Source organism: Mesoplodon bidens (genome assembly GCF_964165515.1).
Source record: "Mesoplodon bidens genome assembly, chromosome: 3".
Lineage (NCBI taxonomy): Eukaryota > Metazoa > Chordata > Mammalia > Artiodactyla > Ziphiidae > Mesoplodon > Mesoplodon bidens.
Window position 1 is genome coordinate 94,248,866 of NC_138178.1, and position 25,448 is coordinate 94,274,313.

Consider the following 25,448-nt stretch of genomic DNA (forward strand, 5'->3'; position numbering starts at 1 on the left):
ACAGGAAGAAGAGTTTTAAACATGTCTGAATGTTTTATACACACACAAGATCTGTAGATCAGGCCAGGGGTGTGAATAAGGCAACATTTTATGAGGTATTTTAATGATCTTATATTGATTTCTAACCCATCTGCGGTGGAGAGAAACTGATTTCCTTTGACGCCTCAACCCTGGCATTGAGTTAAGACAAATTAATTTCCATGGCATATGCTGTGAAAACTTTAGGGTCAATTCAGGAAGAACTGTGTCACTAGGAAGGAATTATCATTAGCTTAAGAAACCATTCTGCAGGGTTAATAAACTAAGACCCTGGGAATTCATCACACGAAGAAACTGAAGCGCTTGGAGCGGTCACGCTTCCTAGAGCTAGAGCAGGAATATACATGTCCTCAGGAAGGACGCGCTGATGCTTGAGGAGGCAGCCCCTGAAGATACTATAGTTTAGGAAGTTAATGAAGCAAGAAACAGGGGTTTGCTCATGTGGGACTAAAGGGAGTATGCATTTCCATTTGTGGGGAGGCAAGAATGGGTATGTCATGCTTCATCTCCCCCTCCTTCTGAGCAATCAGGAAGGCCACTTGGGGTTAGCAGAATGGGTGGAGGCTGTTTAGGATAGAGCTGACTTAGAAAGCACAATTTAAGTAGAAATGGACCTGTTTGCCTCCTTTTGGACCTCATGAGTTCACTGCTTGCGTACTTACAACATGACACTGTATGATTCTGTATATATCTTGATCCAGGGCTCCTGCCAAATAAGCTTATCAAAACATTAAAAAATATTTCACTAAGAGCTGTGCCTTGCAAACCTCCTAGTTTTTAATCCTGGACTTGGAAGGCTATCAGCAAAATGAAATTGGAAAATAGGTGAAAGTTTATAACTGGAAAAAGTTGTCTTGTTTTTAAACTATCAGAGTGTCTAGAAATGACACTCTTTCCTGTGTCACTGTTCTCCCCCTATTCCTTCATGATTTGCTAGCTTTTGATTTTTCATCTCGAGAATATGGGCCCAAAGTTTTTGTATATAACTCCAGTATATATTCTGCTTTTCTTCAAAAAAAAGAAAAATCAAAGTAAGAGGTCGGGGGGGAGGGAGGGAAGGACTGAGAGTTTGGGATTGGCAGATGCAAACTATTTTATATATAGGATGGATAAACAACAAGGTCCTACTGTATAGCATAGGGAACTATATTCAATATCCTGTGATAAACCGTAATGAAAAAGAATATATATACGTATAACTGAGTTACTTTGCTATGCAGCAGAAATTAACACAACAATAATAGATCAATACTCAATAATCAATAATCAATCTATACTACAATAAGATTAAAAAAAGCAGTTATCTTTGAGTGTAAAATTGGTCCATATGAGTCTCTAATTAGAAAAGATTAAGTATGCTTACTCATCTAAGAGTGTGCTTGCTGTTTGAGCTATTATAGAACTGGTCATGCTTCTGTGGTTCAGACCGCTGCTTCTCAAACCATTTTTGTGGAACTATAGCCACTATTGATTGTCAGGTTCTGAAACTCATATCCTAGGTGGCAGATGTCTGCTCTGGTTTAGTATCTGCTGGGCTACTGCCAGGACAAGCCATGGTGGGAGAGACCCAATTTTTTTTTTTTTTTTGCCATATGGAAATTTATTGCTATCCTGCTTTCATCATCAAAACTTACGATCTTGGTCTTTCCTTCTTGCCTTTGTATAAGGCCAAAAGGGAGACATTGGCTACTTTGACGACCTTAAGAGCAGACTCCAGGAATGTCACCAAGAGCATGACCTTTGCGACCAAATCCAGCAACCAGAACTTCATTATTTTCCTAAACGATGAATAAAATTCAAACAACCATCATTGGGTACAAAGGCTCTGATTTTTTTGCCATTCTTGATGAGCTGAACCCTGACACACTTCCTGATGGCAGAATTTGGCTGTTTGGCTTCAACCCCTGCTTTTTCAAGCACAATTCCCTTGGCATGAGAAGCACCTCCAAAAGGGTTGGCCTTCAGGGCTGTGCCCAAATGGGCTTTCTTGTACTGTTTATCATGCCACTTCTGGTCTCGTCGGTGGCTATGGGGCTTCCTGGCAGTGCAAACACTGCGACACTTGCCCATCTTGCCAGCGCCACAGGCCTGAGTGAAAGACAAAACTTATTTATTTTTATTTTTATTTATGTAATTTTTCCTGGTTGCACCAGGTCTTACTTGGGGCATGTGTGCTCCTTAGTTGTAGCATGCATGTGGGATCTAGTTCCCTGACCAGGGATCGAACCCAAGTCCCCTGCATTGGAGGGCGATTCTTAACCACTGCACCACCAGGGAAGTCGTGACCCAATTTTTAATCACCTACTTTGTATTTCGGTCTTTATTTGCCTGTGCTCAACTTTCGGTGGGAAAGATGAATAACTTGGAAGCAAGAGAACAAACTCCTTTTGGAGTGGGTAAATGTGGTATGAGACTACCAAAACCTATTCCTAGTACTAAGTAAGCTGATTTAATGCGTGAGCTTTTCTGGGTTTTGGAGCGCCAGGGGACCCAGCTTGCTGTGACCCACTGTAGTTTTGCATCTGGACCATAGATGGCACTGCTCCCTAGCAAAATGAATTTAGCTTCATCTGTAAGCCAGAGTAGTATAGTCTTTGGTTATTGGTAAATGATGCTCTTTCTCCAGTTTTGGTGTTCTCTAGTTTCCAGCAGAGGTACCTGCAGCCCCACAGTCAGCTAGCTGATTGTTTATGTACCCCAAGGCAGTATTTCTCAAGGCTTGGCCTGAGATGCTGGGGTGCATGTTAAAAACCTAGAACTAGTGACTCCTACCTTAGGCCTGGATCAAAATCTGCACATTAGATAGGCTCCTAAGAAGGTTCTTATGCCCACCAAAACTTGACAACCACTGCCCTGAATATTGGTGGGCATGAAAATAGAAAAGTTAGTAGCAAGGTAGATTTTCCTAAATGTCTAACTTCCAATAAATAATAGAAAGAATAGAACTACCTAACTACGTACAGCCAGTACGTTATGTTCTGATCTTTCCCATACCTCTGCCCTTGCTTCTTATATCTACATTCTTCCTATCTCTTGGTCTAGCTCCATGGTTCTTCTGAGCAATTCGCTGCTAATAATGGGACCTTAGCATTTTTATCAACCTGGGCTTACAGGTAATCACAACCTCCAAATTTTAACAAAAGGTAACCTCAGACTCCTTAACAGATGATTTCACAGACATCTGAATGCATAGCTACTTATTATAGTGGGTATGGACCCAGGTCATTAAAGAAGGATAAAACCTGTGTTTCTAAATTGGCAGGAGCCTTCTGTTCCTTTGGGGGGCAGCATTTGAATGTGAGATAAGAATTTGTGCAAAGCCTCTGCCCTAGCCAGGAAATGAATTCACTACTCTCTGGCAATTGCTTTCTCTAATCCCTACCCCATAACGCTCCCCCGCAGCTTATGGCCTGAAAGAAAGATTCTCTTATCTTCCATTACGTTTGTCAGTCAGTAACCTGGTCAGGGAAGAGGAAAAAGAAATGTTGACAAACTTGGGAGCTTTTCCACAGAAGCCTTAAAGATAGCTTCAGATGCACCAGGAGGATACTCTTTAGTTCTTTAATGATGACTATCTCCAGCTCCCTTTATGGCCTCACCATCCTGTGTATGGCTAATAGAACTTTGCCAAAAGCACTGTCTGGCAATGAAGGGAGATGACAAAGTGATTTTATATATATATATATTTGTGATGGAATTATTCCTGACCTGGTATCCCAGTTTATCTGTGAACTCCAGCACTCTTTGGATCTTTAGTTTGTTGAAAATTCATTTTATGGAGGTTGGCTTTTTACCTGGGGAAGCTCACTAAGTCAGTTATAAAGGACAGGTTAGTTTGTCAGAGCAGGGAAGTTAAAACCGCTAGTCTAAGAATTATCCACATTAGTCTGATTTCAGAGTCAAAGTTCCCAAAAGGCTTAGTGGGTGTGGAAAATGTGAAAGAGCCATCTCATGTGAATCTTTCACTGCAGGTCACCGCAGTGCCATTGGATTCTTACTGCAATGACCGAAGTGCAGAATATGAGCGGCGAGTGCTGAAGGAAGGAGGGAGTCTGGCAGCCAAGCAGTGTTTGTTGAATGGGGCCCCTGAACTGGCGGCAGACTGGCTAAATCGACGGTCCCAGTTCTTTCCAGAACCAGCTGGAGGACTGTGGAGCATTAGGCCTCAGAATGGCTGGTCTTTCATCAGGATTCCAGGTGAGTCCTCCTTTCTCTTGGCATATGTTCCCAGCTTTGGCAAGGGAAGAACCAGGAAGATACTCCATGTGGTGGTTTCAGATATTCAGAATTCAAAGTTCTTGAGGTTTCTATTTCCTCTTTTACCCTTTGTGATTGTAGGTAAGAACGCTTAAGTAATTTGTGACTTGAGTGGAAATAGAAATTTTTTTTAGATTTCTGCCTAAATGCTCTCCTGTGACAAGCTTACAGCTGAGAGAGGAATACCACTCTTAGGGGTGGGGGCGGGGGTGTAGGGAAATAAACTTGGTAGGAAAGGCTTCAGGTCGAGTGAGTACAGTCGTCTTGTGCCATTGCCAGTGGAATGAATGAGAATGTCGTCACTCACAGAAAGCCTAGTTTAAGTAGCATAAACAGTGTCCTGCACGAAGCACTAGAGATCTGAATGATAACCAGAAGAAAAACAGTGTTTTGTGCCAAAATGCTAGCGGATTCCCAGACCTACTAGAGTCAAGGTCGAGGGTTGAAAGGAAACTAGGTTTTCATTTTTGCTTTAGTGAGACTACTTTTAAGGAAACCGAACACAGGGTTCATAGGCTTGTGTTCCTTGCTTACACCTGCAGGCACACTGGAGTGGTAGCTTAAAGCTACCATGTTCGTTTCAGTTGTCCAAATTCTCTGATGCTTTGATTGTATTCATCTTACTGGCGCATAAAGGAAGTAAACTAGAGTTAAGGGTTCAAAAGAGAGGCTCTGCTATTTCTAAGAGATAACTGGGTTCTAGGCTTTAAGGCCTGGCTTTTCCATTTAATGTTAACTTTGTCAAGTGTCGAGGGACTTTGGGTCAACCTGTTGGTTGCTTTGGGGGTGCTTTGAACTGGAAGATACCATTTTGTGTACAAGAGCAATATGTATATGGCCTCATATCTGATTTAAAACAGAGGAAAGCAGTGGGTGAAGGTATATTGTTAGAAAATAAGGGGAAAGCCCAGGTGTAAAGCAGGCCTGAATAGTAGTAGGAATAGAGGAATAGAAGCCAGCAGGTTTGGAAACCACAGAGTCCCCGGCAGAAGATGAGCACAGGTGTTAAAAGAAGCAAGATAACAACTTATTTCTTCTTTCTCCCTTTTTCATTTTGACTCCTAAGTTCCCAGTACAGAAGGAGAAGGCTTATTGCTGGCGCTGTGGGAATCTCTTGTGGCTTTTCCTGTTCTTTGAAAGAAAAATGGACCTTGTTTAAATAGCAGGAAGTGTCTGAGTTCTTTTTGCATCGATAAAAAGCACCAGCCTCACTGGCTGTTTACTGTGAGAACCAACCAGCTCCTCACTGACCCCATTGTGCTCGGTAGACTGGCTGGGCAGGGCAGTGGGGGGTGGAGGGGTCACTGGAACCTGTATTTTATCTCTTTTTCCTCTATACTTTTACATTTTCTGTTTCCCTGGGAAGGGTTGGTTTTATTGTATTCCTTGAGAGACTGACCAAAATCTTCTGGATTTCACACCTTGAATGTCTCTCTGTGTTTCACCAAGAGAAGTGTGTACAATCCCTTCAGAAGTCTCCTCTCTTTGGAAAAAGGAGATATTATTTTATCTGTTACCCTAATTTTACTGCCATTGGATACATTCATTTTGTCGGTGACCAGGATCTTATACTGTGGTCAGTAAGAGCTTGTATCTAAGTGAAAATACTGTAAGATTGTACTGTAGGATTGTAGGAAGGATTGCAAGAAAGTAGCGTAGGTCTTTTCATTTCAACATTTTTTGAGCTTCTGTTTGAAAGAAAAGGCTGGGCACAGGTTTGACTTGGCAGAGTCAGCCTAATTTCTAGGGAATTGTGCTCTTCTTGGCTCTATGCCCCGCTTAGCAACAGGTGGTGCTCTTGTCCAGTGCAACTTTGGTAGCTCCTGAAAATTGGGTAATGGATGCCAGGCCCAGAAGGCAACAGTGTGCAGTGAAAGAAAACTGTTTTTTTTTTTCTGCTTAAGTGTTTTAAGGCTGTTGCTGATGTCACTTTCTTCTTGGACCTTTTCCTTCAGGCAAGTCCAAAGAAATTCAGTCCATCCACTTCCACCTCCCCCACCTAAACAATAACAAGCTAACAACAGGTGCGACTTCTTGCTTCTTTTAGGTGCATCAGAGTTCTCTTCTAAGTGTACATCTTCATCTCTGAGTTTTTCTAATCCTAGCATCAGTTTGTTCTGCTTGCAAAGTAAAGTAGCTGTGGGAAGCAGGAAGGTGTGAAAACCATTAAATCATGATTTTGAGATGAATTGAAGCTTCCGAATATTCAGACACAAGACAGATTTGTATATGCTTAAATATTTGTGTTGAGGGACTATATACGAATGGAAAGAGGAGATAAGCAGGCTGCAGAAATCTGATGTGCTTAGCTTGCCCACTCTCACTCAGTGACTGAAAAATATATGGGTTTCTTTTTTTCACTTTCCTGTGCTTTTAATGAGAAAAAAAGAAACTTACCGTCTGAAGCTGATTGGTACCTCTTTGGGGGATGTTTAGGAGCTGTCAAAATTGAGGGACCCCAGGGAACCCAATTAAAGGAGAAGGGTAATTGGCAAGAAGAAACCCTTGAAGTTGTTACGAAAGCATTGCTGCCTGATCAGACTGGGAATTTATATAGGCCTCCTTGTCCCGTGCCAGCAAGAGGGCTTAGCAATCAGTTCTGTCCCAGCTGCAGTCATTTGATTGCGTTGGTAAGGAGACCAACAAGGAGAGCATTTCAATAATCTAAACAGGACCAAACAAAGAGGCTGAACAAAGGTGTGTGCCACAGTGTCAGGGCGGGGGTGGTGGAGGAAGAAATGTGGCCTGGCAATGTTCCGAAGGTGGGAGAAGGCAGGCTGCAGTGCAGGGGAGTAAACACCCAGGACCTGTAGCTTTGTAGCAGAAGCAGAGTGGCCGATGATTTGTTGTGGTGCTGTCAGCACATCTGTTCTCATTCGGTTTATACAATTAATTGTGCACTTGGCAGATAGTGGCGAGAACAGAGGAATGACCGTTGAAAACTTGGATTGCTCTCAACAGTCAGCTTCTGTAGTTCAGAGGAAAAACCACAGGTTTAAACCCGAAACTAAAGGTAGACAGTATGTTTTTCTTAACAGTTTTCTTTTTTTACTTTTAGTAGTTAGCTGTGTATGTGAACTCTCTAGCCTTTCTGTCTCTCTTTTTGCGTCCCACAGCCACTTGCAAACATACTCTTACATCTCCCAGCCCCTTAAGTTTCATCTCTTCCCCTCCTAGTAGCAGCAATTGTTTAGGGTATGTTTATGGACCAGTCTGCAAACAGGAAACTCTACTTCCTGAAATGTGATGGGAGTTGAATGATACTGAATGGATAAGATGAAAATTTGTGAGTTAAGTGTTCTCTAAAGATCTTTGGCTGAAATGCCTTTTTTTTTTTTTTTAATGGGAAGAGGAAGGAGGAAGCACAAATGAGTGAGTGAAAGCAGCTTCCATTTCACAGAAACCCAAAGTCAGTCTTTCTGAAAAGCTGAGTAAGCCCTAGTGTCTTTATTAAATTACAGCTTAGGATAATGACATTTACCAGCCAACCTATTTGAAATCATCCAAGAGAGAGGGTTTTTGTTTTGTTTTGTTTTTGTTTTTGTTTTTTAGTGCATTTCTTGGTGTTCAAGTGTCTTTAGGGGCAGGCAAGAGCAGCCCTTGTTTCTCTACATTCTCATGCCTTTGGGAGGTAAACCATGTAGCCACAGGACTAGTAGAAACAGATACCTAGAGATAAGATGAACAAAGGAAAAACAGATTTCTCAGGTCACTTACAGCAAGTTTGGCATGGATATTACTCTTAGATGTCCACATAATACCTGCTGTCTCTTCAATAAAAATGTGGAGCAGTGAAACTTTCAGATTCCTTAGCAGCAGATTTTTGATTGGGAACTGTCAGTTGGGAGGGGACCTACACCTCCCTACTTCAGGATGTTTCTTCCCAGAGCACTACTGGATATGATTTAACAGTGCTTTGCATTCTTCTCTAGAGTACTCTCCTGCTCTCATGATGACAAGCGTCCTGGTTGCAGTAATTTTGGCTGCATACAGCCTTGCAGTGAGTGATTTTGCTGCTTCAATTAAATATAATTTCCCGCTTCCCCCCTTTTCTTCTCCCTAGGCAAGGAGAGCCTCATCACTGACAGTGGAAAGCTGTATGCCCTTGATGTCCTGTTGACTCGGCTCAAGTCTCAAGGACATAGGGTCCTTATCTACTCCCAGATGACCAGGATGATAGACCTGCTGGAGGTAGGAGAAAGAACCTTGGGGACTAGGACGCTTTGACATTTAAATTGCAGGAATCATAGATGTATGACTAATGTCAGTCCTGCTTAATGGGAACCCAAAACTTGTCTTCGTGATTTGACCATCTATATTGGGAGGAGAAGCAACTCCTGGCGGATATGAAAGTGTGCAAAGGACTTCTTCCTCCTTCCTTGTATCAGTGAAATAGAATCCCCCTCCTTCCTTCCTTTACTAGTGAAGAAATTCCCGAATTTTAAAGCAGATCAGATCCTAGGAATTTCTTAAAAAGTCCTCTGAAATTCTGTATGGAAAACAAGATTTGGGATTAGTTCTCTATTAGAGAGCAACTATTCATCCTGAGTTAGTGTAGTGATTCTCAACCTGACTACATTTTGCAGTCTTTTGGGGGAGCTTTAAAAAATACTGATGTCCCATCCTCAGAGATACTTATATAAGAAGTATGGAATGAGGCCTAGGCATTAGGATAAAAAGCTCCCAAGGTGATTCTAATATATAACCAAAGTTGACAACCATTGGGTTATGGTGAAAGATACAGCTCTGTCTTACTGTGCAGGGCAGATTTTGTTTCTTTTATTACTTCTGAGTTGATATTCTCTCTGCTTTCTTGTTGTTGAAGTAGTGGCTTATTATTTGAGGGAGAGAAAGTCATGGACATACAAACAGAGGAGTGAAAGTGAGGACAAATAATCACAGACCACTAGAGTAAGTTTTTCATGCAAGAAAGTTGGAAAGCCATCTGTTGAGAGGCTAAAGCATCTGGATGTCAGTAGTGTATAAATATTCTCATGGTTTTTTGTGTGTTTTACATATTTAAGCCTTTAAATTTTAACCCTGCTATTCCAGGGACTAGTTGGTAATAAATAAGTGGAAATTGGACCATGATTATCCCTATCTAGGAATAAGGGAGTAGAGATTCTATCAGTACAGAAGGAATGAAGGGTAGCAATAGGGGAGAATTTTAGGTTCTTCAGAAGCCAAGGCTGGCTCGCTGAATTTTGCAGTGAGTTTATCTAAATTCGGTGGCAGGCTCTTAAATAATCAGGCAACTTCTTTTAGCAAGAGACATAACAAATAATATTTGAGGTCAATTTAATCACTGTTTCATGTTTAATAAAAAGTGTTTAGCCTCTGGAATGCTGTCAACAGGCAGAAGTTTCTGCCTTTTTGTATTGTGAATAGGTCATCTATTTCTAAATGATGGAAAAAATGCTTATAAGTGACTGTGAGTCACCCGTAAGAGGTGATTAAGCCGTTGTGTTTGATGTAAATCTTGACTATGTTAAAGTTCCTAACAGCAATAATCCAAAATAAAAGGACTGCCTGCATCCTTAATATTCTGTTCAGGGACTTCCCTGGTAGCAGAGTGGTTAAGAATCTGCCTGCCAATGCAGGGGGCTTGGGTTCGAGCCCTGGTCCAGGAAGATCCCACGTACTGCAGAGCAGCTAAGCCCGTGCACCACAAATACTGAGCCTGTGCTCTAAAGCCCGTGAGCCACAACTACTGAGCCCATGCACTGCAACAACTGAAGCCTGTGCACCTAGAGTCCGTGCTCCACAACGAGAAGCCACCTCAATGAGAAGCCCACGCACCACAACGAAGAGTGGCCCCCACTCACCGCAACTAGAGAAAGCCTGTGCAGCAACGAAGACACAATGCAGCCAAAAAAAAAAAAAAAAAAAATCTGTTCAAACTAAATGATGTCAACAGCCAAAACAATATGAGTAACTTTCTTTCAGTGGGACTCTTTTTAGATAAAGTGCACTTGCCTTTTCCTGAAGAGTCAGGAAAGTATAGATGAAATAGTAATCTTTCACTGATAAGAATTATAGAAAAGGTAATATAATATGCTAAGGATTTTGTAAGGGAGTTAATAATCTTTTTTTTCCCAAGGCTATATATCAGTATATTATAGAGTCTTAAAAGCTGATTCACATTATAAGGGAAGTTCCAAGGAAAAGGGGGTGAGCCACCAAAAAATAAGCTAGCTCTGGTAGATGAAAGGCGAGTGTGGGTAGGTGAAGTGACACAGTCCTGCATTTTAGTCCCTTATTCTGTATATTGCACACTTCTAGGTACTCATAAGAATCACTAAGATAAGTAATTCAAAGTATGATAATGAGTTTTGTTCAGGATGAGTGTTGTGAACACTACCCACCAGGGTCACTTCCTGTCTGTCTATAATCCAGCAGGATTTTTCGAGGGGATGTGGACTTTGTGGGTAGGCTTAGCAATGAAGGCAGCTTGAGAATCCTTCTCTAAATGTAGTTGCATTGCTCTATGGGGAATTCTAAATTAGGGAAAAGCAAATTCAAAGCCTGAATTTCACAACTGCTAACATTCCTTAGCCATGTGTGTAACATGCTTCTAGGATGTTGAAGCCAGAAAATGTTGCAACTGTTTGTACTGAATAATTAAAATGAAACTGTTGTCTAGTTTCCTTACTACTATACTATTCTTTTTCCTTCAACATTAAATTTTAAAGTTTCTTCTTTTTCAGTCTATTTATTTGTTTTAATATTATTTACTCAAACGAACCACATTTTATATTCCAAGAGTTTAGTCCTCCAAATATATATATATATATATATATATATTTTTTTTTTTTTTTCATGGTACACGGGCCTCTTGCTGCCGTGGCCTCTCCTGTTGCTGACCACAGGCTCCGGATGCGCAGGCTCAACGGCCATGGCTCACGGGGCCAGCCACTCCGCGGCATGTGGGATCCTCCCAGACCGGGGCACAAACCCGTGTCCCCTGCATTGGCAGGCGGACTCCCAACCACTGTGCCACCAGGGAAGCCCCTCCAAATATATTTTGTGGGCAAAGAATTACAGTGCCCACAATGTTTAATATTTGTCTAATCATTTATAGAAATGTAAATGTATTGTGGATTTTAGGAAAGTGCAGGATTAGGTCTACTTTTCATTATCTTTTCTAAGAGTATTATGGGTTTTTCAGTCACTTTCATGATGGAAGCTTTCATTGTAAACATTCATTAGAGCCATGTTCCACTTTAAAACATGACCTAGTATTAATTAAAAAAAATACCTTGACCCTTGGCCTTGCTTCTTCATTCTCAGAGTGTTGTGGTTTTTGTTTGCTTGTTTGTTTTTTTAGATTAAAAAAAATTTTCAGGATTCTCTTTTTCCCTTGACATCTTGTACCCTGTATATCAAAGATGGAAGAAAAACTTCCACTAGAGCAGGAATTTGAGCTCACATGGGGCTGTTGAAGCTCTGCTGTGTAGCTGTGGAGCATGTCAGCATCTCTTTTATCTAACAGCCTTTTTGGGGTTTTTTTTGTTCTGTGCCTTAGCCTTGGCTATGTGTTTGTCTGTTTCTGGGACTCAGAAGAACTAAAAGATAGTAAAAATTCACACACTTTTGTATGACCAGGATTCCATTTTGTGAAAAATACTAGTTCTAAGCACTTTGTATTTGCTCAGTATTTTCTAAAGTGATTGATAGCCTCCTTCTCTTGGGCAAAAATCTGACTTTAATTTAAATTTCAAGCGAATATATCAGATCTTCTTCCAAATAGAATTCTATATTCAGAAATATTTCATCTTGTCCCATGGTATCCAAATAGTATTTCCAGATAGGGGATTTAAAAAGGAGACTACTTAATTTCTAGGGCCAGGAATTTTTAGTGTGCCATGGGTAGAAGTCAAGGACGTAAATAAGGGAGGATATCACAGGTCACTAAGTTATGTTATCAGTTTATTTTTTATTTCCTGAGTCACATACAGGGTCTTGCCTGATGGGAGTACTATGGACACAGACATAGCCCCTATGCCTTTGGGATGGTGGCATCCAGCTGGATGTCAGACAAAACTTTTCCCACCACCACCATTTTACCTTATAGTTTGGGATACTTCCCGTCCCTCCCCATAGGTTAGTAGTTGCAGAGAGCTTTTAACTCACTACAGATGACTTACATTATCTCTGAGTCATCTCTTTTGAGATTCATTCCTATTGCATCAAGCAACTGAGTCTGTAGTTCAAGAAAATAAGCCTCAGTATTTTCTATGCAATACAAAAATACTTGGAAAGGGTCAGCCAACTGGTGCTGTATGTGTGATTGTTAAGTACCGAAACCCAGACAAATCTTGCACTACACCAATATATGAAAATAATGCAACACAGAATTAAATACAGATAATCCATAGCTAATGATGATATATGAGACAGTGGGTTGTGTAACTTGCCTAGTCAGCAAGTACCTCACTGGGGAAGGATTCATCCCAAACAGACATTCTATCATTTATGGGCTGGCTTTTCTTAGAACTCCAAGTAACCTTTGGGAGCTGTGATTCTGAACATACAGGGAAACTGAGTATTTTAAAACTGCTCCGTGGAATGAAAAGCAAATTGGGGTTACTGTTAACTAGCATTTTCATTAGGTCTTAGAAGTAATAGAAAGAAATATGTTTGCTTACAACCACACTATATTTATTCTGTTTAGTTCATTTCTTTTTCATGCCAACTATGAGCGAGGCACTGTGCTAGGCAGAGGTAAATACCAGTTAAATGTGGTCTTTGACTTTAAGAGATGAATCTAGTGAAGGATTTATGTATGTATGTATATATATGTCTCACACAAATAACTGTCAAGTGTACCCTGACACTAATGCCAAAAATAAAGCATAAAGAGAGACGAAGATAGCAAGAGGGATGATACATTTATTTCCAACTGGGTCACTTTGGGAAGGCTTCACATATGGTGACATATGAACTGAACTTAAATAGAATTTCAACCATGAGGAAAAAGGGCATTTCCAGACTAAGGAAGCCAGATGTAGAAAGGCACAGACGTGGGAAGGTACAAGACATTGGGTAGTGGGGAGTAGTTTAGTGTAACTGGAGCATATGGTATAGAAGAAAGGGGAATAACAAGTAGGGTGAAGGCAGATTATGGTGGGCCCATGAATGCTTTGTGATTGCTCCAGAGGGCTCTATATTAGATAAGAGAAGGATAACTATCATATTTCACTTGGTGCAATTTGGTTGGACAAAAGAGAAGTTGTAATAGACATTGAGGGGAGCCTCACTTTTTGCCGGTGATAAACACCAAAGATAGAAAGGGGCATGTCCAGGAAAATTAAAGTTACACTAGGTCTGCAGGTTTGTGGATCATACTGAGTCTTCCCCTCAGATTTTTTTGTGACAGTGAAATTGGGTTAAAATGAACATCAGAGACAACTTTGAAATAGAGAAGAAGTCTCAGAATGGAAGGTTTGCGTTAGGGATACATAAACATTAGCCTTTACTTTTTCAAGTGCCCAGTTACCCTTTCTTTATGATCATGATGGATGGGGGTTATAGTCATAATATATTAAGAACCTTGTGGGGCTTCTCCTTCCCCTTTTTTTCCGCTAGTAGTAGTGAGCTTCTGTTCTATCTGGGAAGCAGTAGGTGGAGGGGTTAAGCTAAAGGCTCTGGATCTAGTCTACTTGAGTTCCCATCCTAGCTCCATGCCTACTGCCTGTGTCACTTTAGAGACCTTGCTTAACATCTGTAAGATATGGGAGTGACAATAATAACACCTACCTGAAAGGCTATAGTGAGGATTAGATAAGCAAAACCAGGTAAAATACACAGAATAGTGATTGTCACTTAGTAAATGTTCAGTAAATGCTAGTCATCATCACTATCACTACTACAAGGTGAACCTAGACCCTTTGTATTACGCCCCTGGGTGTGTGAATGTTTGCTTTTATTTAGTATACTTTAAAGGATTGAGAGGCACTTGCTGAAACTATTTTGAGTTATGCTAATAGCTCTGTTCACATGCTACTGCTTAAAAAGTAGGACTTAGGGATGTGTTCCAGAACTGACCTGTCTTCTCAATTTGTATTCTAAGACAGTGGTTTTTCAACTGATGGGGTTGGGTACAGGACAGGAGACCTAGGTGTAGACATTAAACAGGTGGGGCCTGGACTCCCTACCCTTCTTTGTTAGCTAGAATAGTAATTTTTTAAAAAATCTATTTTATATTAGAGGGATTCCATATAAGAGTTTTCTTGGAAAAAGTGTTCCAGTGCTTTAGAAATAGCATAAGGGTATGTTCTATAACAGTGTAAATGTACTTACAAGTCACACCTGTTAAACGCAGATTTCGATTTACTAGATACGGGGTGTGCCCCTCAGTTCTGCATTTCTAACAAACTTCATGTGTTGCTCATCTGAGAACCATGCTGAGAAAGCATGATTCTAAGGGACCCTGCCCTGCCTTCCCTCTGGAGTGGTTGTTCTCAGCTCTAGAAATAGGGTGTCTATTGCAGTCATCTTTGGAGCTTTTTAAAAATAAACCGGTCTAGGCCCTAACCCAGACCTACAGAGTCAGAATTCCTGGGGTGGGACCCAGGAATTTTAATCCCGGCTGAAAATCACTACTCAGATGCCAAGAATACATCTTGTCCATAACCCCTTTGGCTTCTACAATAATTTTTAAAAATAGTATCTACTAGAACTGTATAGGTCTAAAGACTTCCTAAATGTTAAAAGCCATAATTTTTATTTTATTAGTTCAAGCAGAATTAGAGCTTACTTTGGTTAGTGGTTATTGATCCACTTGAGAATACTGGTGTTCATATTTATTTAATTAAGGGAGGATACTAAATTATGAGACTTCTGGGAGGGGAAGGTCTACATTTGGTTTCTCTTTTCTCTTCGCTGCTTTAAGTGGAAAGGAATTCTTGGTTTACAAGGTTCCAAGAAATTTAATCATACTGATGGATCATTTTCTGAGCTTTTCCTAAATAACCCAAGTAGACTTGGGTTAGAAATGCCCTTGGTTTCTACAGAGTGCCAAGTGTCAGGAAGAACTGGGTAACGGTTGGCCTTTCTGTACCATAAGCCCTTCTTAATGCACAGGAGTGCTAACATGACACGGTTCCTACAAAACACAGTAAAGTCATCCAGCAAGCAGTAGTCATCCAGCAGTGGTCCTCAGGCATGGGAGTGAATTACAGACTATTGGGGGATGAATGAGAATGCTGTGCCATCCTTGAAAGACATTTAAGGGACTTCAGTGGTGGCGCAATGGTTAAGAATCTGCCTGCCAATGCAGGGGACACGGGTTCAAGCCCTGGTCCGGGAAGATCCCACATGCTGCGGAGCAATTAAGCACATGCAGCACAACTACTGAGCCTGCCCTCTAGAGTCCGCGAGCCTAGAGCCTGTGCTCCACAGCAAGAGAAGCCATTGCAATGAGAGGCCTGCCCGCGCACCACAACAGAGTAGCCTCCGCTGGCCGCAACTAGAGAAGCCCCGCGCGCAGCAAAGAAGACCCAACGCAGTCATAAATAAATAAATAAATAAATAAATAAATAAATAAAGTTTGTTTAAAAAATAAATAAAAATAAAAGACATTTAACTGCAAAACTCAGCAAATAGTCACTAATTAACCAGTCTCAGCTGCTGGCTTTGAAAAGAATATATTAAGCAAGACTCTTAAGATGGATATTAGAAAACTATTAGAAAACCTTTTGATATAGAGATTGTTAAGTGGGGATAGATTTTTTAAAATAGATTTTTAAACTAACTTTTCAAAAGTGCTATGACTACTATCAAATGATTTGTTGTTAGAATTTGTCTTTTTATTTTAAAAGATAGAATTAAATTTTATGTTAAATCATTAGGTGTTTTTAGGATCATAGGAGAACTGAACTAAGAATGGAACAGTTCTTGAAATTAACAATTGGAAAAAATAAGGCTTTTCTTTCCGGATGAGCATTTGATTAAATTAAGTATCTTTCCCAAATAGCCTAGAGTTCTAGAGAGATGTCTAGGAAAGCTTTGGTGTAGCCAGAATTTGTGAATGAAAGAAATACTGAATTGCCTTTTTAGCTCAGTCTTTATCTTATAGATGTTTTTCTGTATTGTCAGGATATAGCTATTCCTCTGTTCTGCTTTTAACGGCTGTTTCCATGTCCATTTACTTGTTGTTTTGAAGCTATTTACTGAAATAGGATCTAAACTCAACTAAGCCTTCTGAAATCCCCCTGTTCCCCTGGGTGAGAGAGCAAAGGCTTAAAGCAGCAAATGGGAAAGATTCACTTCCGTTGCCTCAGTAACAGGTTGTCTATGATCAGTGTTGGTTTAATTATGGCCTAGGATTAATATCTCTAATGTTGTTCTGACCTTGATATATAAATGATATGAACAGCAAGATCTACAAGAAGGTTCATTCATCAGTCCTGTCACTAAAGTTGGAAGTTCTGGTTCAAAAGGCAAAAGAGTGCAGTGCCTATGCAGGAAGCCCACCTTTTGGTTAAAGTTCAAATCTGTGGACTGTCTCTCTATAATCTAGGTATTTTGTTGTTCTGGATGGCAACATCTCCTGATTGGATTAGCTGCCCAGGTATAGTGAGCCTCTAAAGACCATCATCATGCTGTCATTTTTCATCTTCTTTCCTGAATTCCTCATCCAAAACACCCCCTACTCTTCTGCCATTAACCCATTCCCATTATAGGGCTCTACCACTAAATTTGAAGCTTGCTTTGACTGAATATTTTCTGCCCACCCTGTGATTACCAAAGCCCTTAAAGAACCACCTGGAGACAGAAGGAAATAGTGAAAAAAGGAAGAAAAAAAAATATATACACACACACACACACACACACACACATATTTTTTATATATATATATATATATATCAACTTGCTCTAAGAGTGCTGCCACATACACTGTACCAGTCATACCAAACTGTAACAACCTTCTGTGCTGAAGTACCCAGCCAGGTATAAGAGGTCCATAATGAGAATACTACAAAGGAAGAATATTCGACCACAGAAAATTAATTAATAGAAACATCTCCCAAATGTAGAAATGATTAGTATTTTTCAATAGGAAAAAAGTTTCTTTGAACTGAAAAAACTGCTTCATGGTGTTTCTTATAAATAGGCAGCTGTATTAGCTTTTTATTTTTTGGTTGCCTTGGGTCTTTGTTGCTGTGCGTGGGCTTTCTCTAGTTGCGGCGAGCGGGGGCTATTCTTCATTGCAGTGCACGGGCTTCTCATTGCAGTGGCTTCTCTTGTCGTGGAGCACGGGCTCTAGGCATGTGGGCTCAGTAGTTGTGGCACACGGGCTTAGTTGTTCCGCGGCATGTGTGATCTTCCCGGACTGGGGCTAGAACCTGTGTCCCCTGCATTGACAGGCGGATTCTTAACCACTGCGCCACTAAGGAAGTCCCTGTATTAGGTTTTGGTAACAGTCCCTCTGCAAGTGGACTTTTTGAAACATAATCCATATAATCGGGGTAAAGAAAGGAAATCATTGCTCATTTGGACATATCTGTAAGAGGAATTGCAACTTCCAAGAATGGAGATACATCCCCTCTATTGCATCTCTTGAAATCTCTTCTCTGTTCTTAAAAGTTTTAATTCCTCTTACAGATAATGCCAAGAACATTCTCTGCCATGGAAAGTTACCTTGTCTTCTGTTCATTCTGATGCTTAGGCCTCCCTTAACAGTGATGTATGCTGTGCTGGGAGAAGGGAGCTTAGGTTGTAAATTCAAGGACTTGGTCAGCAAGAATTTGCTGGAGAGAAACCCATTGGGGTGGATGTTGCTGAAAGAAAACTGGCTGTTCCATAGCCATGAGAGACATCTGGTTAGTGACTGAAAAGCCATTTTGGTTTACAGATTTCATTTTGTTTAGCTTGTTTCTTTACAAAAACTACAGAAATCTGCAGGAATAAGATTAGTTTCTAAGTTGAAATTGAGAGTCGTTTTAATCTTCAGGGTACCCTCTGTTTTCGCACACTGACAATAAACTCATTTACGAATCAAATTCCTGTACTTCTGAGATTGCTTTCTCCTCATTCTGGGTAGAATGACTTGCCCCCAGTATGGATGAGGTGGGTAGATGCTTGTGGAAATTAGAACGCAGTAATTTGCATCAAACTTATTATATCTTTTTACTCTGATTGGCAGGAATATGTGGTTTACAGGAAGCATACCTACATGAGGCTTGATGGCTCATCCAAGATCTCAGAGAGGCGGGACATGGTTGCTGATTTTCAGACCAGGTAATGTTAATAGGAATTACAAAAATGGTCATTTGATTTTCCTCTAGTTGAGATGATGAGTTAAAAGAAATACCAACACATCTCAGATTGTTAAGCAATCATGATATTATTTCTGCTATTTTATGAGGTAGCTAGATCTGCTTATAGTGGTTTAGATTTGTGTGTCTGTGAAAGAGAGAGGAAATGAATAGTTGGTAATTTTAGTGCCAAATCAGTGCCTGTTTCTTTGGGCAATAAAAGAAATGATTTCTGAGTATGAACCAGGATCCTTCTTATGTGAATAATATGTACATAGAAAAAAATCCACAAGGCTATATTCCTAAATGTTAACAATGGCTATCTCTGGGTATTGACTTGCAGTTGATTTTCTTTTTGTTTTTGCTTACCTATTTCATTTTGTATAAGTTTAAAGAAAAATACCTCCTTTTTCCTGCTTTCCCTCTAATATTGTAGTAGTACAGTGCAGTATGACAAATTGCAGTAGTGTGCAATCTATTCATCTGGCAGCTCTCAGTTATAGTACTTCTCCCACCTGATAATGAGCCTATGAAATTTCAAATACTGCATGCTGGATGCTGATGGCCTGCAGAACCATAATTATCCCAAGTACAGGTTCTCATTGTAATAAGCAGAGTCTGCTTACTGCTCTCTCCAAGGAGAAAGCCAGGGTCTGCTAGTGACAGGTCTCCTGAACTCCACCCTTAATTTTCCTTAGACCTGGAGAACTAAGGAATAGAGTAGATCTTAATGTTCTGTAAGTCAGAACAGTTCTGAATTTTTGGCCTTTAATTGTGTTGTCTGTTAATATTTAACTTTCGAATTCTTGGGTAGAAAATTAAGCACATAGCCATTTGTATTTAGGTTGCAATTTTTAGTTTCTTTCATTTCAGTTTTAAAGCATGTTTTACTTCAGCATGAAACAAATCCATAGTTCAACATAGAATGTCCTCTGATTGAGAATTTTTGCTATTGCACGGTCCTTTATAACACAGCATGGGTAAGGAGATACATCCTGATGTTTTGGTTTATAGTATATACTCAGACCAATAACTCCTAGGTTGAAACTACTTCTGCATTCAGGTGCCTGTTTGACCAACAATGGAGGGTAAGAGCTGCTTTGGACCTATTTTAGTTTGTTACCTGAAGCAGCTGGTAGATGACCTAACTTAGCTTCTTACCTAGCAGAAGCTTTTGACCGATTCTTAACTTGATTATTTGAGTGAGACATGTATAATCATAGTAGTGCCTCCTAGCACTCCATACTGTGTGCACCTCTCCCCACACCCAAAAAAGTTTACCAGCTGATTTTTATCTTTCCTTGATTTTGAAATCAAGTGAAATACATTTCACTGTGTCCTTATCTAGTCCAACCTGCAGGGCTCCAAATGACAAGAATCTTACATACAAGATCTGTAGACTGTATGTTTCCCCCAGGGTGCCTATGTTTTCTCCAGGAATGCCAGCACTTCAGTGATTTGGGCACATTGGTATGAAGGCAGCATGAATTGTGTGTTAGAAGAAAAGCCATTAAGTAATAGATATTTTGCCTGTTACTGTTTGTGGTTTTTTTCCACTAATATGTTCGATATTGTACATTTGAGAATCTCATTTATAGCAAAGCTAATTTTTTTTTCCAGTAACAGTTGGGGCCATTGTATATTATATAAAATGCCTATTGAGGAAAATTTGAGAAATATTTGATGAAGAAAGTAAAAGTCGCCCACAGTCCCATCACTGTTAACATTTTGGTTTATTCCTCTTGTCTTTGATGTGTGTATGTAGTTAGATTTATATGTTGATACCCATATTGTAGAGATGACTATGTCCTCATTTCTTCCACTTAACAGTATATCATAAAGGTCTTCACATATCATTAAAAAAGAGTCATTGTAATCATTATTTTTAGTGATCAGTATTCCATTACATTCGATATACCACCTTTCTGTTGTTAAAATGTTGAGTATCTTTGTTACAAAGCTTTGTCATCATTTTAGATTATTTTCTTAATATAGATTCAAACAAGAGAGATTATTGAGTAAAGGAATATGAATGTTTAAGACTGTGCATATTGTCATATTGCTTTGTAGAAAATTCTACTGGCTTAGATTCCAATCAGAGCTGCATTACGTTGACTTCTAACAGTTTGGGCTTCTGCGTTGTAGAGCTACAATTTTTCTTCTAGCTGAAGCAATTCCCAGGAAACTGGACTGTGAGATCCAGGGCTCACTACATTTTACAGTGACCTTTTAGTGGAAAAAAATCAGTAGATGTATCTAATTTACTACTTCTAAAATCTCTTATTTAACTTGTGATTACTTGGGCAATCACAGTAGCACACATTAGTCTTGAAAAGCTTAGCTTTAAAAGGGTATTTTCACCATTAACTTATACTAGATCTGCTTAGTAAATATCTTGTTTTTATGCTTTCCTGGAAAACCTTACTTGAGCATCCAAATTCTACAACTAAGAATTACTTAGGGAGTAATGAGTTTTATTTAGATACTGAGTAACAATCATTTTAACATCTGCATCTGCATCTAATGTTAGGTAAAATGAAAAAACAGACTAAAATCTTCTTCCCTTCCTACATATGAGCTAGATGGTAGAGTTAGGATTGTGGCTAGGAAATAATCTCCTACCTCTCACGTATAGAATCTGAACTGTGCCTATGCTGATTAGAAGCTTGTCAGGCAGGTCCCTCCAAATGGGATCTAAATTTACAAATTTGAATGGCAACAGTAGCCCAATAGAGAGAAAAAGACAGGTGTTTTTGAAAACAAAAAAGCATGGCTTGCCAAATATTTTCATTATTATTAATGAAAAGACATCAAAAGAAAAAATTGTAGTTTCAACTGGAAAGCCCTGTGGCTCAAAGGTCAGCCAGAGTAAACAAGAACTCCTATAAAAAGCCATTTACATTCGCTTTATACAAGATTTATTTATGAGGGATCCTTCCAGGAAAGAGTCTGACTGAGACTAAAGACTGTTTGGCCAGGATGTCCTGACTGGGCAACATTCAGAACACGTGACCAGTGCGTGATCCTAGAAGCCATTCACAAGGTCTTTGCTCTGGGTTGCCTTGGCCTTTGCTTCCCTTCCTCCTACCCCATGACGTTTGCCAAATGGATCCCCCTGATTATCTGATTACTCGGGTGACCATTTGGAAAACATGAGAAAAAATGAGTGTAGTGTGGATTTTTCCTTCTTGGTGAGAGTATAAAGCTCCAGTATCTTTAATTCTGGCTCTTTTTCAGTCATTCAGCAAGTCTTCACTGCAGTCAGCTACGTACCTAGCACTATTTGAGTATTTTGTTGCATAGTAGCCTAAGAGTGAGACTTAGGCATGTCTTTGCTACATGATTTCATAGGCTTCTTCACAGATCCCCCTGAAACCTCGTCTTCATGGCCCCTTCCAATAGAGACCCTGAGTTGAGATTCCTTTATAGCCCCCTAGAGGGCACCCAAACCATCATGTTGCCTTCTGGGATTCTGTTTTCTTCCTTTTAGTCAGCTCCCAAAACATTAATTCACATTATCAATACTAGATTTATTAAGTAGAAAGGAACTTCTTAACAGTTCAGTTTAGATGTGTTTTTGTTTACATATGATCCAACAGTGTGATCCAGGATGGACACTAATTTCTTTGATTTTTAATCACCCAGGGTTCCCATAATCCTTATTTTTCCATTACAGTATGATGAAATTACATTGAATGCAGCCAAACGTTGCTACTTACCATCTACCTCATCATTAAAAGCATCTTCTCAATAAATAGTTAATATCCTCAAAGAAACATTTTCCACCATTAATGTTTCTAAGTTTTGGTACTAATTTATTTTTATCTGTATTCCTTTCTCTAGTGTTTTTTTCTGTATATAGTCCTTGTTTGTGAATGATTACCACATCTGGGGACTTATCTCTATGGAAATGACCCATCTTTTTGCCTCTACTCTTTTACTACAGATCCCAGCTGCCTTCTGTCTCCCTCCCCTGTGCCATCCCTGTTCCTCCATCCCCACACCAACAAAAAGTCCTAGGCATCGGGTGACTCCATCAGCTCTTACACAGATATCGGAGAGAAGCCTCTAACCCCTGCCTCTGTGTCCACAGAGCAGGAAAGAGAGATAGATGTATGGGACTGAGCAATCTTCCTAAGGCCAGAGTGGGAAGGATTATTCTATAGAGATTAGTATGGCCCTGGAAAGCTACATCAATTTTTATTTGAAGCCTTATTGTGGTTAAATATTCTCCTATGGGCTGTGAGGTATCAAGCTTCCATTTATATCATCCCATATCTATGGGAAAATGTGTTTGTAAACTGGCAGATGCCTTTTAACTTTTTAGTTTGCCCTTTATGATTTAACCGTGAAAGATGACATCTTATAAATAAAATTCTGAAATATTAAACTTTATGATAAAATTCAAGCATAAATGAGCAGAACTTTCATTAGAGTACAATACTTTTGGAATTATGCCCTACAAGAGGCCTCCAAACATGATCTGTTATCCATGTCTGCCTCTAGGAAAGCTGTGTTTAATTGAAAGCAAATTAATGGACAGATTTCTACTAGGACCACCCAGCTTAGGGATTAACCAGGATACTTATTTCAGAATAGTTCCTTCACTGGTATTCATGTTTGCCATTGATATGTCATCATTTAGTCACTTCAACTATATTCAGAGCATCCTCATTTTATAGCACAGGAAACAGACCTTTAGCAGCCAAGTGACTTGACCAAGGAAGAACAGCATCAAGGGATGAGAGCATCCTGATGTCAGTGTGTTTCTTTTTTCTTTATTTTTTTTTAACTGGAACCCACAGAATAAAATTCATCTTACATTGGGATTTAGTACATATCTACCATATCTGAAATCACAAAACAATACTTATCCTTATGACCTTTGTTGTATTATAATATTTTCTAATCTGTTCTATTTCTTTCTTTAATTTATGTGGTCCAGACCCACCAAACTGATTTCATGACCAATGATAGGTGTGACCTGCAGTTTGAATAACAGTGATATAAATGAATTTCTACTTTTATTCCTCATTATAGTCATGGAGAAAGGGGGTGAGCAGCTTGATTTAGAAGGCTGTAAAGTTTGTTTACCAGTATAAGGCAGTCCCTTTCCCTTAGAAGTGTTCTGGAAAGTAACCTCAGGTGGCAGGAACATGAAAATGCAGGATAGTCTTAAAATATATTTATGTTATCTGCAGGAACTGGGCTCAAACCGAGCCCCTAGTTGTATGTGTATACATAGATAAATCTTACAGTCGAAGACTGCTCTTTGTGATCTGGCATGGCCCTTGTCCCTAGAAGATATTCAGTGAATATTTGCTGCCTGAATGAATGACAGTGGCACCTACTGATTTATTTGTAATTCTGGGTTTCTTTAATAGGATGTAGGATGTAGAGGGAAAATGAGAAAACTGTCTTGTTTCTGTTAAGGGTTATGTTGGCATTTGTCAAAAAGTACTTTAATTTCAGCCTGTCTTCATGGATTGATCCTAACTTCAACGTAATACTTAAAAGTCATAACCTGAATCTTAATCCCAACCTCAGGTCATTTTTCTGGGACTAACTTTCTTCATATGAATTTTAGTGCTTTGGAGTTAAAATCATTAGTTCCCAGATTGTTGGAAGTCACGATTCTTTGGGGAAACACCAGGAAATACTGACTTATTTGTCCCCTCTGTATGAACTGGGAATAGTTTGACTTGCTAAAAATATGACTGTTACAGAAAGAGAGGTCTCTACTTCCATAGCATATTTTTCTGTTACATTTGTCAAATGTTTATAATTATATTGCCTATCAGTCAATATTAGTGGGCAGCAAAAGTTTATCTGCAAATTGGAAGGTGACTGCCATGGTTTGATTTTAGCAACAGAGCACCTTTGTACAGTGTGTCAGAGAAACCTGGATCAGGTCTGGGTAACCACCAAAACTCTTTCTAGGCCTAGACACTGTTCTTTGTCCAGAGATCCCTCTCTTTTGCCACATGCCATTTTTCTTTTTCATTTTTTCCTCTTAAAATATCCCTCCCTCTTCTGCAGGAATGACATTTTTGTGTTCCTGCTAAGTACACGAGCTGGAGGACTGGGTATCAATCTGACTGCGGCAGATACAGTAAGTAACGAGCACAAAAATACACTGGATATGCGGTTTTTCTACTATAAATATGTTGTTCGGTTGGCCTTATCCTTTATTATGTGTCACAGACTTTTTATTTCTTTGTCTCTTGTTGTGTTAAAAGACAATAGTGGCACTTTGCCTGGAACTGAAACATTTTAGCTTTCCTTTTGGGCTTTTCTCTCCATTCTCTTATTCTAAGTTTCTTACACATTCATTCAACACATATTTAGTAAATGCCCCCTATATGTCTGATAGTGTTTTAAACACTTGGAATATGTCAGTGAATAAACAAACTGGAAAAAAAACCCAGTCAACTAACCAGATGTGTTTGTTTTAGGAGCTATAACTGAAAAAATCAAAAAGTTGTTTTATTTCTCTTATGCATTATTCCACCATAGGAAAAACTCATATTTTTGTATCCCGAACTTATAAACATGGTTGGAGAGCAATGAAATTGGTGATTTAAAAAATAAAATAAAAAGACATCCCATCAAATTATCTATCCTTTTATGCCCAATCTTCTTGGAGGACTACTTCAGCATCTGAAAGGGAGAAGAAAAGATCATTCCTTTTGTATCTCAGATTTATTCCCAGGTTACAAATATATTTAAAAACAATATCAGTAACCCTGAGACATAAAAATACATAAATGGGAAATTGTTTTGTAGAAGGCATGATTCTGCAAATGTCATTTAATGTGATCATTGTGGTACCTCTCTGTGAAATACAGAGCATCAGAATCCCCACAAATATAAGGAGGATGCAAACTCTGG

At 39.5% G+C, this 25,448-nt stretch overlaps 1 protein-coding gene and 1 pseudogene across 4 annotated transcripts in view; one reads left to right on the plus strand and one right to left on the minus strand.

The window, feature by feature from the left end:
- Positions 1-25,448, plus strand: part of INO80 (INO80 complex ATPase subunit) — a 131,645-nt gene that overhangs the window by 85,222 nt on the left and 20,975 nt on the right. For all 3 annotated transcript variants that reach the window (XM_081229914.1, XM_081229915.1, XM_081229916.1), the window contains exons 26-29: positions 4,011-4,236; positions 8,360-8,487; positions 18,446-18,540; positions 24,597-24,669. In XM_081229914.1, coding sequence (XP_081086040.1) covers positions 4,011-4,236; positions 8,360-8,487; positions 18,446-18,540; positions 24,597-24,669 — 522 coding nt within the window. The remainder of the gene's footprint in view (positions 1-4,010; positions 4,237-8,359; positions 8,488-18,445; positions 18,541-24,596; positions 24,670-25,448) is intronic.
- On the minus strand, positions 1,466-2,122 carry LOC308614494 (small ribosomal subunit protein uS12-like; annotated as a pseudogene). The gene has a single exon. The product of its transcript is annotated as a small ribosomal subunit protein uS12-like (transcript).